General features: G+C 45.6%; 1 protein-coding gene across 1 annotated transcript in view; it reads right to left on the reverse strand.

The window, feature by feature from the left end:
- MCC (mutated in colorectal cancers) overlaps nucleotides 1-10,093 on the reverse strand; it is a 249,605-nt gene extending 239,512 nt beyond the window's left edge. Inside the window, exon 1 of the mRNA XM_018562500.1 lies at nucleotides 9,883-10,093. Within this exon, the coding sequence (XP_018418002.1) occupies nucleotides 9,883-10,082 (200 nt within the window). The 5' untranslated portion in view covers nucleotides 10,083-10,093. The remainder of the gene's footprint in view (nucleotides 1-9,882) is intronic.
- Between the last annotated feature and the right edge of the window lie 8,379 nt (nucleotides 10,094-18,472).

Consider the following 18,472-nt stretch of genomic DNA (forward strand, 5'->3'; position numbering starts at 1 on the left):
AAACTGAAAACAGAGAAGGAACAAAACAAAAAAAAAAAAGACTTCACGGTCAGCTTGATGAGCGCCAAGAATAATATCTTCACAACTCTTCAGAGGACTGAATTGGTGTGCTAAGACTCAAGATCCAAAAAAAAATTATAAAAAAAAAATATTGATGCTAATCCTAAAATTTCATTGTAGGCTTCACTTAAGGCCTTGTCCACACCAAGCGCGTTCCAGGAGCAGAGCAGTTACAGACCAGATCAAAAATGCGTCCAATGTATTCCAATGGTATTTTGGGCTCTAGTTCACACCGCAGCGTTCAGTTCCAGAGCATGTAAAAAAACTGCAGCAAGCCCTATTTTACCTGCTCTGGAATGCATGTGAATGCCCTGAAAGCCCATATTAAAAATAAAACAAACAAACAAAAAAAAACAAAAACACAAAAATAAATGTGTTTTTTTTTACCAAAACGGCACGGAACGCAGCAAAAAACGCGTTATAACACACTGCACTGAGTGTGCAGAAACTCATGCATTTGGTCTGCATTTGGTGTGAACAAGCCCTAAACTAAAAAATAAAAAAGCAACAGCACAACAAACTCTACGTGGAGCTCTTTCCATTTCATATGGAAACAAAGCCTACGGTAGTACACAGCAACAAATATTTGTACTGGAAAAGCAAATATATACAGTATGTACCCATATACACTCCATATACAGAGAACAGTGGTTCTAGAGTTCACTTCTAATTCAGATATCTATCAACCCAAAAAGAGCAATCACCCTATCAAAAGAGAAAACATGGGGGCTGCGAGTGCTGGGCACCTTCTGAAGAGAAGGGCTTCTTGACCTTCTGCCAGTACCCACCTTTGCCCAGCTCGGTGACTCAGAAGTCAAAGTCCTTATCTGCATATACACTGAGTGGCCAGATTATTATGACCACCCCATCAGTACTTCGTTGGGCCACCTTTTGCCTTCAATACTGCGGCGATTCTTCTTTCATTGACTCCACGAGATGTTGAAAGATGATGCGAGGAATCTGACACCATGCCTGATGAATAGCACTGTCCAGTTCTGTGAGATTTGATGGTTGTGGAACAGCTGCCTGATGGCTCTTTCAACTTCGTCCCACAAATGCTCAATTGGATTGAGATCTGGTGATTGTGGGGGCCACCTAAGCAAGGTAAAGTCTCCCTCATGTTCTTGAAACCACTCCTGCACAATACGAGCACCGTGGTATGGCGCATTGTCTTGTGGGAAGAAACCATCTCCATTGGGATACGCCAGCAACATGATAGGATGAACTTGATCAGCAACGATTCTTTGGTATGTTGTGCTATTCAGACATTGTTCCACACAAATTAAAAGGTCCCAAATCATGCCAGGAAAACATGTCCCAAACCATAACACTGCCCCCACCAGCTTGAAGGGTTGTACTCATGCATGTGGGGTGCATGCTTTCATGCTGTACCCACCAAATTCTCACTCTGCCATCTGCATGATGCAACTGGAAACGTGATTCATTGGACCACATGCAAAAATAGGAGAGAGCCCTCCGCACACCCCACAGCAGTCCCGGCCAATTAAAGGATGATGGTGCTTGAAGTGACTCAATTCACGGATGGCACCGTGCAAACACAGAGTAAACAAACAAAAAGTCACCAGCACTCGAAGCTTGAAAGCAGTATGAGGTCATACTTTCTGCCTTGAAGAAGGGACCCTGTGCGGCCCAGAAACGTCGGCTTCTTCATGACCCTTTTTGTCCAATAAAGGGACATTTCTGCTTTCAAGCTTCGAGTGCTGGTGACTTTTTGTTTGTTTGTTTACTCATTGGACCACATGACTTTTTTCCAATGCTCGACTGTCCAACCCTTGTGTTCCTGTGCAAATTGGAGACGTTTTATCTTGTTTACTGCAGACAGTAAAGGTGTTGGAACAGGCCTTCGGCTTCCATATCCCATATGATGCAGTGTACGGCGAACAGTGCGTTCAGAGATCATTTGAGAGGATCCCTGATTAAGATCTGCAGTAATTTGATGCACTGTTGCCCTTCTGTTGTCTTGTACCAGTCTTGCCACTCTCCGCTCTGCCCTAACATTGATTGGTCGCTGACGGCCACAATTCGCACGTTCAGACCCCGATTTTTGGCTGACAGTCCAGTCTTTAACAGCTGCTCTTGAACATTTAACAAATTCTGCTGTTTTGCTGATACTCGCTCCATGGCTCCGAGCGCCAACAATCATCCCACGTTCAAAGGCTGATAAATCGCGTTGTTTACCTATATCTTCAGAAAAAAATCACTTCTACTGTCGTGGTAAACAACCTGCTTCCCTATTTATAATGGTCTGGCCCTCTAGCAACTTCAGCGCAAAATTATAGCTAATTTGCCTACAAACGTCAGGTGGTCATAATAATCTGAAATCAGCATGACGACCAGGCAACTAGCATTTATACAATACAAAGTCATCAATAATAGTTTCCAGCTTTATTCCCTATGCCAAGAATAGGCAAACTTCAGCCCTCGAGCTGTGGTAGAACTACAAATTCCATCATGCATCTGCCTCTGGAAGTCATGCCTGTGGCTGTCAGAGAGTCTTGCAAATCTAAATGGGAATTTTAGTTTCACCAGACCTGGAGGGCTGAAGTTTGCCTATACCTACACTATGATGACATATTGTGTTGCCATTATGTCAATTTAAAAAGGTAATATTGAAAAAAGACAAATGAATAAATAAAATGAAACCCTGTAGATGCAGAACCCTAAACCCAGAGGTGATCCAGAAGAAGTGAACATGCTTTGCGTCCAGCAAGCAATGATAAAGTTACACTGTTCAGATGCGGAGTTGTAGTTCAGAAGTCAGGCTCTGAGAGATGTGTGACACAAGGAAGTACATCCCATGGACATCTTTTGCAATGAGCTTAACCACTTCCTGCGGGTTCACGTAAATACACGTCAACCGCTGGAAGTGGTTATACCACAAACGGCTGTGTTTTTGATACTGTTTTGAACAGCAGACAATTGCTGTTTAAATACAAGTGATCTGCTGCTGTACAGGACACACAGCGACCCACAGGCGTACGCCGTCAGAATAATAAAAAAAGAAGAAAAAAAAAACCACATAGGAATGCATAGCTAGATTCCTATTGGCTATTTCACTTTGCAATAGCCAATAGCAAACTGGCTATTGCACCCGCCCTCTGCTGCTGTCAATCACAAAGAGAGGACCTGATGGAGAACTTCAGGTCCCCCTCTGCTGATTGGCGGCAGCAGCAGAGGGTGAGTGCAATAGCTAGTTTGCTATTGCAAAGTGAAATAGCCAATAGGAATCTAGCTATGCATTCCTATGGTGTTTTGTTTGTTTTCTGACTTACAGCTGCCCCCGATGTCAGGGGGAAAAAAAAAAAAAAAACACGATCGCAGGGAAAGGTTTACTCTGCTCGATCAGACTAAACCTTTCCGGGAGCAAGAGTTCCTCTCCCGGGCGGCCGGGAGCCGCTATCCAATAGCGGGAGACTCCCAGACGACCCCTGGCAAATCATCATTCGACCCCTGATGGGGTCGCGACCCACAGGTTGAGAACCGCTGTCCTAGAGCCAGAAGAAGCTGGTGAAGCAGCATCTTTGAGGGCCCTAGGTGACATTAGGGGTCTGAAAGACCTCGGATGTCTCCATAAAGAGGACCTGTCAAATTATATTTGCCATTACATAGGGGGCTTGTTATCCCCCTATGCGATAGCAATAAAGTTGTGTAAAAGAAGACAAAAAAAAATTGTAAAAAATTTCGAATCCCCCCACTTGGCGTGTACATAAAACACAAACATGCGCCCATGTGCAAAAACGAAAATTGCGCCACATGTTACATATTGCCGTGAACGTCGGAGTGAGAGCATTAAATTCTAGGCCCATCAATCACTGTTTACACTAAACTGATGAGCGGTAAAAGCTTTTAAAATGTCCCCTATGGGAAATTTTGGTTATTGTAGTTTTTTTGCGGTTTCAGTGACGCATGCAATTTTAAGGCGTGACATCTTTGGCATCTATTTACCCGGCGTGACCCCGTCTTTTATATTTTACAAATAAATTAGGTATTATATTATGTTTCTGTGCACTACATTTTACTTTAGTGTATTTTATCATAAAAATACATGTTTGATAAACATTTGCGCAAATACCATGCGACATAAAAAATTGCAACCAGCATCTTTTCATTCTACAGGGCCTCTGCTTTCAGAGCCGTTTTCTAGCCAAAAATTCAGATTTTATCATGTATGTGCAAATGTAAGAAATTGCTCCGGACAGCAAATGGTTAAAGTGAAAAACAACTTTGCAGACCACTATATGGACCGCTTATGTATTTATACATTGTGATCACTTTGCACCTTTAAAAGCCTCTTTTGAAGGGAGAATGAATACAAAATGTAGAGGTCACTGGAAATAGTACAAGCATTCCTGCCCAGAAAGCTGGCTGCCTGGAAGATACATTGTGCAGGTATGACACAATGGTGTAATTCGCATACCTCTGCCCTGGATCAGTCAGCGTGTACACGTAAGCTGCTCATACATGGATTCAGTCTTGGCAGTTTCCTGCAGAATTGGCCACAATTTGATGGGTGGGTGGCCCTAAGGAGCCACCTAGCTTCTAAAAAAATGATTTTTCAATCAACTTTTGATGAAGGTGTCGGGTGGAAAATTGTCAGTTGAACAATGTCTGTAGAATCAGGGCAGGTTCACACCATTTTCTGGTCCAGATCTGGTCTGGAAAATAGTGTGAACCTGCCCACAGTGCCAGTGCATTCCACACCAGACAAAATGAGACAGGCAGTATTTTTCTGGTCTGGTACAGACTGCGCTGATGTGAACAAAGGCCAGAAATAGCATAGGGATACATCAGGATGCATTTTGGGTCCGGAAACAATCTGGTCTGGAGATGATCTGGATGTGGTGTGAATGGGCCCTTAGCAGCAGTAACTGTATGGGTATTCGGATCACTGCGGGTGCTGGCAGAATACACTAGAGGCAGCTGGCATTCCTCCATTCACCATCTTTAGCCATTTTTCTAGATTTCTTTTCACCTGATACAAATGATATGCAGTGGCTGGAATTTGATTATCATTTTGGAGATGCTGCAATGTTCCCCAGGAGAAAATAAAGCACATTGGACCTTGTTCATTGTAAGGTCATGGAGTTGTAAAGTCCCAGCACATACTATCCTGTTATAAGATCAGCATTATAATAAGAATACTTACTAGAGTTGGTTTTCATAATGCCATAAAAGCTTACCTTGAAATAAATCCCTTTTATGTAGTGAGTGCTGCCTTCTGTCTGCCCATCACTTTCACCACTTTCCTGCATTCCCAGTGTGCTTTCCATCTCTTTCCTGCTGCTTGATGTGATAAAGTCTACATTTCTCAAGACTATATCTCCCATCATGCTTTGCGTCCAGCAAGCAATGATAAAGTTACACTGTTCAGATGCGGAGTTGTAGTTCAGAAGTCAGGCTCTGAGAGATGTGTGACACAAGGAAGTACATCCCATGGACATCTTCAATAAGCAAGTTTACAAACTTCTTGATGGATATGGTTATGGAGGGAGACAGAACTTGGGTAATTCATGAGAAATAGATTTATTTTTCACGTTCTAAAACAATTCATTCCCTCACAGCTCCCTCCTCATGTATTACTTGCCCCTCCCTTTAGATTGTAAGCCCTCAGGGGCAGGGCCCTCCTTACCATCTTGTCTTGAAATGTATTGTGATTGTGATTGTAATGTCTTCCTTACATTGTAAAGCGCTGCGCAAACTGTTGGCGCTATATAAATACTGTATAATAATATTTAATGTTTGACCCTTGATACTAGGGATGTTCAGATACCAAGTACCATATTTGATACAAGTACAGATACTTTTGAGCTCCAAGACTAGACTAGGGAAAAATTCAAAAGTTAGGAGGCAGCTGTCATGTGTAAGGAGCACACGGAGCTCCTGGGATTTGTACATCTCTGTTATAATGTACGATTTATTTATTTTTATAAATATATATTTGGGATGCACACATACCATTTCTTCAAGTACAAGTACCGATACTCTTCCAAGACCTCACAGATACAAGTACTGATACTCGTCCAAGTCCTCACAGATACAAGTACTGATACTCGTCCAAGACCTCACAGATACAAGTACTGATACTCAGACAAGTACTCACAGATACAAGTACTGATACATTTTTGTTTATTGTCATGTGACAGTTTTTCTAAAACAATACAGACTAATGATTTCAGGACAGTGGTGGAGCGCCAGAGCCAGGTCCCAGCTGCAACCGCTGCAACCCTGGTAGTTCATGAAAATGCCAAGTATCGGCATTGGTATCTGAACTGGTATCTGAACATCCCTACTTGATACCCTTTAACCCTGACTGGGGGGGCAGGGAGGTGCACCACACTTGTATGGTGGATGATTCCTGTGGATTTATATGGAGTGTAGAGAATAGTCGGTGGATGATTGTAGGCTTCACCATTGAAACTTTCCTTTTCCACTTTCAGTGGCTGCACTTTGCGAGTCATTTGGGGGTGTATGCCGTATTGTATTACTATGATCACACTCTGCTTCATATATTTACTTTGGTTTATTTGTTGTGTATTTTTACTATCCGTCATAACATGAAGACCATCCCCTCCATCGTTCTAATCTTTGCTGTGCTGCAGAGCCATCAGAGCCACTCGAATCTGCTGTAGGGACACATTAGTGATGTAGGGGGGTGGATGGGGAGATGCAGACATCTAAACACACCACAAAACGTTGGATGCATAAGATTCTAGTGCCAGCTGTTGCTCTGCAATACTGCGATGACAAGAATCAAATGAGTCAGTAATGATAACCAGCGCAGATGGGGAATCCCCTCGCTGGGTTATTGTATTCCAATAATGGCGGGAGCAATGCCATCAGAATATCTGAACAGTGACTGTAACTGATTAGCTGCCGTCACTGCTCGGCTGAGGATTTTCAGAATGGCTCCTTCGACAAAACTCAACTGGGGAATCTGCTTTTGTCGATTGGGGGCACCGACGGGGCTAATTACTAGTCAAATTCCAAGCAGTGTCAGCTTAACGCTTGAGGTCTTCTCTAGGTGTTGTCAATGGAGCTTGCTCCTTAAAGTAGTATTAAACTCTCACACTTTTTTCAATAATGAATGCAAATCAAACAAATATATATCCCCAGGAAAGCATTGCTTTACATTTGTGTCACATATTTTACCATAATTATTGCTCACAATCATCATGTTTCCAAACAGCTCCAACTCTCTCAGCTTCCCTGAACTTCCCGTCCAAAGTACAGAGCAATCTCTGTCACAGCTGTCCATCTACGAGCTTGGAGAAGGAAGGAGCAGGAGGAGGGCAGTGTCTGTGAAGACACACACAGCTTACTAGCACACACAAGGGTGGCTCCATAGGACACTGCAAGGGAATGGAGTCACCCTAAATTGGATATCAGGACCAGTACTCAGGAGACCGGCTGATTCTGCAGGACACTAACATTTTTAAACATCAAGGAGCAGCATCCATTGTAAGTGATTCAATCAGCATTTACAATAGATTAAAATCCTTTTGACTTTGAGAACTAAAGCCAAACCTTTTTGACTTTAGTTCTCTTTTGGGTCACAGAAAGACATTTACTATCTGCTGACAGTGCAGAGCTGTGCTGCAGCCAGGAAGTATGCCGACAATATTGGCTGCCTGACAGCTGGCTATTGCTCTCTAGATCCAGAGCCAGCTGTGCCCGCCCCATCCCCTGTCTGTCCCTCCAATGTGCTGGAGAAGCAGAGGGGTGAGGGGGAATCCCTTTGGGGGGGGGGGGGAAGTGATTGACAGTCATCTCTCTCTGCAAGGGGAAGACTGTGAGCTGAGCGATCAGTGGTTTGTGATCGCTTAGTTCTTGATCTATAGAGCCGGCATGTGACAGATGCAATGTCCAACACTGGCTCCAAGTATTGGGAAGAGTACATTTTGCTCTCCTAATACTTCTCCTTTAATACCACCAAGAATATCCTGCTGGCACCTGGATTGGACAGACTGGTTCCTGAATTCCAGATTAAAGGGTAATTCCACATTCCAAGGTTAATTTGGGAAAATAGATTTCCCCCTCCAATCTGAACCCCTCCCCCTGTTGCTATATTTTCCTTTGGCTAAACGCTCTTTCCCCGCCCCTGGTGCCAGTTTACTATCCATACTCGGCAGGGCACCCCTGCACTCTAAACGAGGAGCGCTTCTGGCCGCGTTCGCCAACGAGAAGCGCTTCTGGCTCGCCAATGAGTACAAATGCATTCAAAAATAACCAGATAAATGCAGATGACAGACCTCAATCCTCTAATGCAGTGGTTCTCAACGTGTGTAACCTCAGGACCCACATTGGTCCTTGGTCATTAAGTCGCGACCCAAGTCGCACTGCAATGGAGCGCACGGCATTAGGGGTCCAGTGTGGGTTGCTGAGCTGTGACGGAGCTCCATCGATATGAATTGCTTGTACAACTCCCTTGTGCGCCCTGTAGAGGTGCCGGGAACCAGAATGTGACGTCACTCTGGTCCAAGCAACTCTACAGGACATGCGAGGTAGCTGTAAGCAATGCTTGTATGGATGGAGCTCCCTCGCAGCCATACCCCTAGCCCACCCTAACTCAAGCTGACACTTGGCACCGAGCAGCATATTTTAAATGGCTGCTTGGCGCGAGAACTGACAGTGCTGCACTAGGAGAAGGCCGAGGAACCTCTCGCCTAGAAAAGTGGAAGGCATGTGGCGACCCACTGAACATGGGGTCGCGACCCACTTTTGGGTCACGACCCACCATGCATTCCCCTAAACAACTAGGTCAGACAGTTAGCACCCCCTTTACTTCCAGGTCAGGCAGGGAGTCACCTATTGGTTATTACAAACCAGCAGCACACAAGGACATCATGGAGAAAGTCTCCCACTTCTCGCCTTCCCTAGAAAAGAGCAGTGTCCAGGTCTATGTGACAAAGAGGGGGCCCCTCAACCCACATCCGGTATAAATCAGGCCCCAATACCAAGGGGTACTTGTGCAGCTGTGTACATTCTGCCAGAAAGCAGTCACAAGTCCTAATCTGCAGACTTGTACCATTTACACTACAACACTGCAGGCTGCAAGAAATGTATTGTCCGGTAGTAAGGCATATTGCGTAAGCCCATTAAAATGAATGATCTCAAACTGAACAAGCTGCATTTATTTTATCGCAGAACAACGCACATGATGCCCTGCATTGTGCTGCATCACACATGCATTCCAGAGGTGTGTTGGGCAGCATGTAACATGCATTACCACAGAGCAATGGTGACAATGGACTCTTATAGAGCCATTGGATCAGCACTAAGCCAGGCAATGAGCATTTTCAGGAGGGGATGTCAACAATGAATGAACAAAACCTTGCCATTCATTTAAAATCCAGATCTCTAGAAGATCACCACCACACGAAGCACCTACCGACAGCTGTCAATCACTCAGATCGTCCTCATTATCCCAACCATCCGATACCTGGTATCTACCTACCTTCTCCACCCCAGCACATGGAGGTAAGTGGCTCGGTCACAGGTCTCTTCCTCTCCAAGCCTGTGCTCAGCAGATCCAATACAATAACTGATCCGAGAAGCGATCACCCCCATAGTGTGATGATCAGTTTTCAGCTGCAGCACCCTCTGCAACCCCGGGGCCCAAAATACCCAACGACAAGCAGGCAAGCTCCATAGCCGGAGGGTGCGAGCGCTGGTGGTGAAGCCTGGCCCCTCGCACCGAGATAGTAAGTGGCCCCCCACCATGCAGAAAACTATTTGGCAGGAACTTGGAAAGTTCAGTCCTGTCGCTGCTCATCCCTGCAGAGAAGACCCGGCTCCCCGTACCTGCTTATATAGCCGTCCCCGTCTCCGTCGCACGTCTGAAAGAGGCGCCTCATCCTCTCCTCCTCCCCAGTGCTGGACGTATCGCTGCTGCCGCTGCAGCTGGTACTCCCGTTCACTTCAACAGCGGCCGCCATAGTGCACGGCTGGGCGGCCAGAGACTGCCCACTGCTGGGATGAAAAGCAGCCAGCTGCGGACACATGAAACGGCGCCCCGCCCTGCGCTCCACCTCCAGAGACCGCCCAGCCAGCTGCGGACACATGAGAGGACGCCCCGCCCAGCGTTCCTCCTCTGTCCCCACCCCCCGAGACCGCCCACTGCTCGGACGAAGACATATAGAAATGCGCCCCGCCCAGCGCTCCTCCCCGTCCCCACCCCGAATTCCCTTTGCTCTTCCACTAAGACACACTGCTGTCGGGATTACTAGCCTTGGGAAGTCTCTAATTAGAACGCTGACACTGAGGGGAATTTATCAAAATCTGGAGCAGTTGTGCATGGCAACCAATCAGCATCTCTCTTCAGTTTGTTCAGTTAAGATTTGAAAATTAAAGATAGAAGCTGATTGGTTGCTAGATTTTGTCTGCTCCAGTTTTGATAAATTCTCCTCTCTGGCTTTAATGGCACCATGAAGACTCTGGTGTTACTTGAAATATTCTATTTGTTGTACATGTTTCTTTAATAACAGAAAGATAAATATATAAAAAGGGAAGAATTTTAGCATTTTATAATGCGCCAGGATATCCTAGAAATGTCCCCCAGGGAAGTGCCCTTCAACTCCCACCAAGCAGCTATGGGTAACACCAGTGTGAGGAGTGCCATACATATAATGACATGTATCACAGTATTCATGGATGGACCTTTCATTACAAGTCACATTATCACACGGCTCTGCATGCCGCTATGAGATCATCTAACACTCATTAGTTCAACTCACTTCTTTTGCTTTTACTTACAATTACGGTTTCCCCACTGCCTGGTTGAGTAACGCACTGGTGATGTAGCTCTGACCTCACAGATGCATCCTGGGATGGTTACATCACCAGCAACTTCTTGAGAAATCTCATCTGTAATCTGCAAAACCTTGCGGGATTACCAGGGAAAGACATTCCGCCTCGCCACAGATGATGCGCACTGTCACATGTTCCAGGAGGCAAATGCAGAGTTCCAGGAAGTAAAAGGAGATGGAGTCGTCTGCCCTTAGTAAAAAAGGCCACTGTGTGAAGAATGAGAAGGAAAAGAAAAATAGGGTATAAGAATCCAGTAATTATCTAGAAGTATGTGTTTGTAGATTGTCATCACTAATCCTTTATAAAGGTGTGTTTATTGTCAATTTTAAGATAAGAGTAACGTTCTTCTTTAACTGCCGGTAGCTCAGTGGAGCAAGGACATCTCAACGCGTTTCACAGATAAACATCGCCTTCTGACGAAACCCAGTTATGGGAGGGGTGAAGCGCGTCAACGTGGAGAGTACGCCATCCCACCCGTTCCTCATTGTATACATGTGAGTATCGGCTTTCCATTATGCCTGCTTGTCAAGTCTACATTGACGAGCAGGCATAATGGACTAATCGGGGACACTGTGGGAACCATCCCAAGAGGCATCAACTTTCAGACTGCTCCATTTAATGTCAGGGACCATAGCACCTCCAGGTGGCGCTGGAACCAGGTCCTGCAGTTCCTGCGCTCACCTGCAGGTGTTTCCAGGCAGCCAGGAGTTGTCAGGTACCAGACCACCCCTAGGTGGTGCTGGAACCTGCAAGTCCAGTACTTACCTGCGAGTGTCTCCCAGCGATTATTCACCACCTGGTGCTACCTGGGAGGGTATTTAATCCCTCCCTGCAGTCTGGACTTTGGCTGAGTCCTGAGTCCTCCTTGTTCCTTTACCCTGACCTTTGGCTCCCCTTGTGGTTCTATGCTCCCTGGGTTTACTTGGCTTGTTACCTTTTTGTATGTGCTTGTTGATTTAGTTAGTTACTATTACTTGTTTGTGGTTACTTGTGGGTGTTGGTGGGGTTATTTCTGTTATGTTTTGGTGTGTATAAGCTCAGTGGCAGTTTCTGGTTTGGTCACGTATTTGGTCCTCCCGTGTGGGTACCTGCATGTGGTGTGAGGGTACCATGTACCCACACGGTACCCTGACAATTGACTTCATCTGTTGTGAGTAAAATAAATACAAATGGCGGTGGACGGGTAGGAGCTCTTACTTGATGTATGCAATGGACATGAACTACTGCAAAGACTTTACCCCAAAACAGCTTCTTATTTGTGCTATCATTCAGCTCCAATCAGAGCCAGGAAATCAGCATTTTCTGAGAGAACCTGCGGTGGCTGTTGGAGGGACTACAAGTGTGTTTTGGTCACATGCCCAAGTATCTATAAACTGAGACGGATGAAAGGAATAGCAGAACGGACAGCTCATTCATTTGTAACAAGATCTCTCAATATCAATGAATGAAAGTGTGTTTACCAGGTGCAGCAAGTGCTACTCATTCAGATGGACGCATGTAAAGCTGCCCATACACCTTGCGATCATCGGACAAAACTTTTCGTCCGCTGACCGAACCGCCGTACAATTTTCGTACGGCGGCCCCATCCTGCCCCAATTATCGCAAGGTTGGATCAGCGGTAATTAGAAGAAAGCACCTGGACGAATTGCGGTAATCGACCGCACGTATTTTCGTCTGCGCATGTGCAGTGTAAATCGTACGAATTTTGACGGAAACGCCACCAACCTTGCAGAAATCGTACGATCGACCAAAGTTTTCTAACCTGCTGGAAAAGTCAAATGTCGTTCGATTGTACAGTATTTGCGGTTGTACACTGCCCATCAACCTTACGAATATCGGATGAAAACGCGATTGCATACGAAAATCAGCCGATATTCGTAAGGTGTATGGGCAGCTTAAGAAGTTTTACTTGTCAGAAGATTCTCTTACACCAGTGGTTCTCATCCTGTATCATCTCAGGACCCACATTTGTCCTCGGACATTAATTAGCGACCCACACTAGAACGCACAGCATTGTGGTACCGCATGTTTCGGTGCAAACTATCAAACTGTGGGCAGGAGGTGTGTTTGGGGTGCAATTCAAATGAACGGCAATGCACCTTCTGCACCAGAATAAACAGTAGGTGTGATTGTGTGATACTTGTGTGATTGTGCAATTAAAACACTGAAAGACACACACAATGTATCATTCAACAGTCCAGTAAACATCACACATGAAGCCCAGGACTCATGCTCCATTCACACATAGCGTAAGCATTTTCCGCATGGAAAACTGTGCAACACGAAAATGCACAAACGGTAACATACATGCGGATTCCGCGCATTATTTTTTATATTTAGCATGTTTCAAACTGCTAATGGGTGAATGGATGCTCATCACTGCAGCAGATGCAGATGACCTAAATGGGACACTGTCTCAGGGACGGAAAACAGAAGAGCAGCAGACTAAAACAGAATTTAGAATCCATCAAAAAAGTATAAACATTGAGTTGATCAATTGCGTTGAGAGCCAAGGTTGCCTACCCCAGGCCTAGGTTATAAGAAGATTGCCAAGACCCTGAAACAGAGCTGCAGCATTGTGGTCAAGACCATACAGCGGTTTAACAGGAAAGGTACCCAATCAGGGCTTCCTTGCACTGTGTGGTGCTCAGTGCCTTGTGTGGTGCTCGGCTGTGTGTTCGCCAAATACACGAACTACCGATGTTTGAGTCGAACTGTTGTTGGACTCGAACATTGAGCCCATCCCTACTTTTCATAAGGGTTGTGGGCAGGTGCACAATCATTGGGTGCTAGTCACTACTAAAGCCGAACCCAGAAATGGAGATTTCATCCATCCCAATTCTCTTAGAAATCCCAACTATAATCCATAATCTGTATACTGTATATACATACTCAGTCATCCTCCTGGCTGTCTGTCCTCCCTTTCTCCCCCCGCTGTCTCTCCTCGCTCTCTCCCCTGACTGTCTCTCCTCTCTTCCCTGACTGTCTCTCCTCACTCTCTCCCCTGACTGTCTCTCCTCGCTCTCTCCCCTGGCTGTCTCTCCTCTCTCCCCTGGCTGTCTCTCCTCACTCTCTCCCCTGGCTGTCTCTCCTCACTCTCTCCCCTAGCTGCCTCTCCTCACTCTCTCCCCTAGCAGCCTCTCCTCTCTCTCTCCCCTGGCTGTCTTTCATCGCTCTCTCTAAGCTGTCTCCCCTTGCTCTCCCCCCATGACTGTCTCCCCTCCTCTCTCTCTCTTGGCTGTCTCTCCTTGCGCTCTCCCCCCTATGGCTGTCTCTCTTCCCTCTCTCTCTTGGCTGTCTCTCTTCCCTCTCTCTCTTGGCTGTCTCTCTTCCCTCTCTCTCTTGGCTGTCTCGCCTCTCTCTCTCTTTTGGCTGTCTCTCCTCTCTCTCTCCTGGATGTCTCTCCTCACTCACTCTCCTGGCTGTCTCTCCTCAATCTCTCTCCTGGCTGTCTTTCCTCAATCTTTGCCCTGGCTGTCTCTCCTCGCTGTCTTTCCTCAATCTTTCCCCTGGCTGTCTCTCCTCGCTCTCTCTCCTGGCTGTCTTTTTTCGCTCATGCTCATGGCTGTCTCTCCTCTCTCTTTCTTGGCTGTCTCTGCTCACTCATCCCTCTCTCTCTTGGCTGTCTCGCCTCTCTCTCTCTTTTGGCTGTCTCTCCTCTCTCTCTCCTGGATGTCTCTCCTCACTCACTCTCCTGGCTGTCTCTCCTCAATCTCTCTCCTGGCTGTCTTTCCTCAATCTTTGCCCTGGCTGTCTCTCCTCGCTGTCTTTCCTCAATCTTTCCCCTGGCTGTCTCTCCTCGCTCTCTCTCCTGGCTGTCTTTTTTCGCTCATGCTCATGGCTGTCTCTCCTCTCTCTTTCTTGGCTGTCTCTGCTCACTCTCTCTCCTGTCTGTCTCTTCTCAATCCTCCCTCCCAGGCTGTCTCTCCTCATGGAGCCCCCATGGAAGAAGAAAACGTGCCCAGTTCCCCCCCCCCCGGCTATTTGAGTTGGAGACCCCAGCTGTATACAAACTTGGATTTGTATGGATATTTTTGTGGATGAGCACTTACCTTACAAATAGAGTGCAGTAGCTACCCCTGGGGCTATATATTATACAGGTAGCAGAAATGTGGTTAGAGGTATTCAATTGTAAGTTACATTGTAACAGGAACTACTGCCACTTGTTTAATGTTATAATGTTTGTCATAGAGTACAGATTACAAGAAATAATAATTTTAATACATTAGCAAACTTCATAATTAATTAGTCAAAACTTCCTGTGCAGTTCCACCCCAGTGACTAGTCGTATATCTCTGAATAAATGACTGGGCATTCTTATTCCATGCAGAATGTTGGCACTGTGCACTGCTAAATGAATATTATGGCATTTTAAATATGGGAAGAATAAATGACCCTGTCTCCCCATGTTTATCTTTACCACACTTACCCTGACATGACCTGCATAATGAGAAGGAATTTCTGAAATGCTCAGGCCTTGAGTTCCTCCCAGAGTTGGCAGTAGAGCCTGAAGTGTTTCAGACTGTGTAAAAAGAAAGTTCTCTAAAACGTGTCTTCTTTAATATATGGGTATAATAAACATTCCAGTACATGTAAGATTTTAGCACTTCGAAATGTTTAGTGTGGAATGTATAGATCTTCTGTGTCCAAACCAGAGTCCCCCAACGTATTTGGAGGGACTTCACAGCTCAAAATGTATCCCTTGACTCTTCTTAAAGTGAATCCATACCTAAATGTGCATTTAAAGCTACATTAACAGACTTTCTAGAAATCACCACGCATGTATTACAATCTGTTGTTCAAGGGTCAACCTGATTGGATACAGATTCGATGAATAGATTAGGTAGGTCTTCATATTACACAGTTTTGGTAAATATAAAGTTCATTTTGCAGAGATTGTGCGGTCAGATTGTAACATGTATGGTGGCCATGGGAATGATAAATAAATAGTAATAGAGGAGATGAAATACCTTTACTGGAGAAAATGTTGCTTTTGGCTCCCACCAGTGCTGGTCACATAGCTAAAAGCTAAACCAGCCTTTCTCAGCCAGAGTGCTGTGGTACCCTGGGGTGCCTTCTGGCTTCACCCGCAGTGCCTCTAAATTTTCACACAGCATCATGCCTTTCCATAGTGCAGAGGAGCCAACCGCCAGCACTATAGAAACTGATTAGGTTAATCCAGGAAGGGTGGGATCAATTCAGGGAAGGACAAAACGAAATGTCACCTCTGTCCAGGCCTGCTCCAACTCCTGCCCTCTGCCATAGAGCCACAGCTTCTGTGTTAGTAGGACTTTGATGTGAAGGGGAAACTGAAGACTATAATGTGAAGGGGACTGATGTGAAAGGGGGCTCCTGATTTGAAGGAGGGGGGGTTTCTGATGTGAAGAGGCACAAGATGTCACTGAGCCTGATGTCAAACTAAGCCCGATGAAGGGCACCCTGCACGGCCCTAAAACTTTTCTGTATCTGTGACAATATGCATCAATAAAGACATTCGTTTGGACACATTTCCATGGTGAGCTGTGACATCTTGTGCTTCTGGTCTGTGCGCTGCGTAGTCACTTCTGCCTCCATTTTCCAAGGGGCATTCGGTAAGGAGTGCAGCAGGATACTTACTGGACTCTGATGTAAAGAGGGCTCCTGTGAAAGAGTGGGCACTAATGTGAAGGGTTCCTAGGGTGTGAGGTGTGACTATGATGGGAAAAGAGGGGCCTCCTGCTGTAATGGGGGACTATGATGTGAAAGGGGGGCTCTGATGTGCCTTTGGAAACATGGGAAAGAATTTATCAGAACTGGAGCAGACAGAATCTGGAGCAAGTGCCCATATTAACCAACCAGCTTCTCTCTTCAGTTTGTTCAGTTACGTTTTCAAAATAAAAGATAGAAGCTGATTGGTTGCCATGGACAGCAGCTCCAGATTCAGTCTGCTCCAGTTTTGATCAATTCCCTTCATAATCTCTGCTAAAGGGGAAGAGCAGGCCTGCTTCGTGGGCGGGTGCAATCAGGGCCGGCCTTAGGGGTGTGCGAGCCGTGCGGCCGCACAGGGCGCCATGGCAACAAGGGCGCCGTGCATAGCCAGCCTGCAATCGGCTATTGCAATTTAAAATAGTCAATAGCAGGCCGGGTATTGCTCCCCATTGTTTATATTCTGCTGCCGAATGCGGAATCTAGCCGCCGGCCGGCAGCAAGCTGTAAACAAAAAATTTAGTTAGTAACTAAATAAATGTAGTTGCTAACAACATTTTTTAGTGTGTACCAAGCAACTGAAAATTTTTAGTGTGCATCAAGCCACCGGCAAAAAAAAAAAAAATTGAGGACATATTAAGGGGTCTATTCACAAAGCTGCCGAGGGCAGCCGAGTGAATGACCGATCACCTCGATTTAATTTTGCTGGTTGCTTGAATGCAGGATAATGGTGAGTTTACTATACATTAAAGGAGAACTATGAGGTAAATGATTTCCACTCACCTCATAGTTCTAGCCGACCTGTGACAATGAGACTGTCACAGGTCGGCTCAGTAGATCGGGAGGTGAGCGAACACATACCAGGTTCGCTCACCTCTCGATCCTGTCACGGCTCTCTGCCGTGACAGGGGGAGGGGCTGGATTCCCCTCTTCCCGCTCTGATCTGCCAGCGCTGACTGGCGGAACGGACGGGGGAGGGGGCGGGTACAGCTGGCGCTGCCTCTAGATAGGCAGAGCCAGCTGTCACTCATGCAGCTGGGCGGATCCCGACGTCTCAGTCGGGATCCGCTCCGGCTGCGGCATCTCAGTATACCGCGAGCTCGAGCTGTAGCTCGCGGTATACTGAGCTTAGGGTAACGGGAGGACGCTAGTTTGTGTCCTCCCGTTACCCTAAGGAGAACTATGGGGAAAAACACTGACCCCATAGTTCTCCTTTAAGTATCCCTGCTTTCAACACAGTTTAAATAGTTTTCTGTTAATTTGAGTATGGCTCCTCTAGAATCATTGGTAATAACATTTGAAATATTGCTTGTTAACAAATAGGTGAGAATATTGTTACAACTGATTAACTTGCAGTTCAACTGGTACATTTTTGGGGTGCAACCTCTAACAACAGCAATTAAAGCATTGGAAGACCAACTGTGCCAGCCCAAAAATCCAGTTATATCTTTGATGTTCTGATTTCATTCTCACCTCCAACTGACTTAAATATGTGGAGAAATTAATAAAACATATTTAGTTCTGATAAACAGCATGGATGTCACAGCAAATTGCTGCCAAAGCTTATTAATATCAACCTTAACCTCTATATATCCTTCATTCCACCTCCCCACTTCTATCTCAGAAACACAGACACACTGTAAAAAAGCATTACTGTTATCATAGTTCTCGCCTCCTTGACTCCGGGTAACATTTACTATTCTCTTAAAGGGAACTGTGTTTTAAATAGTGTATAGACTTGTAATTTTTGTTTTTAGTTATGCATGTAAAAGAGATCAGCTTGATGTAAATATAATCTTAGCCACTTTGTTTTCTTGTATCTGTTGAAATTATACAAGAGTATGTACATGAAGGCAGCTACTGTATATTTGTCATTGCATACGCTAACCCCAATACAACA

This window comes from Nanorana parkeri, unplaced genomic scaffold (assembly GCF_000935625.1).
Source record: "Nanorana parkeri isolate BGI_ZX_2015 unplaced genomic scaffold, ASM93562v1 scaffold580, whole genome shotgun sequence".
NCBI lineage: Eukaryota > Metazoa > Chordata > Amphibia > Anura > Dicroglossidae > Nanorana > Nanorana parkeri.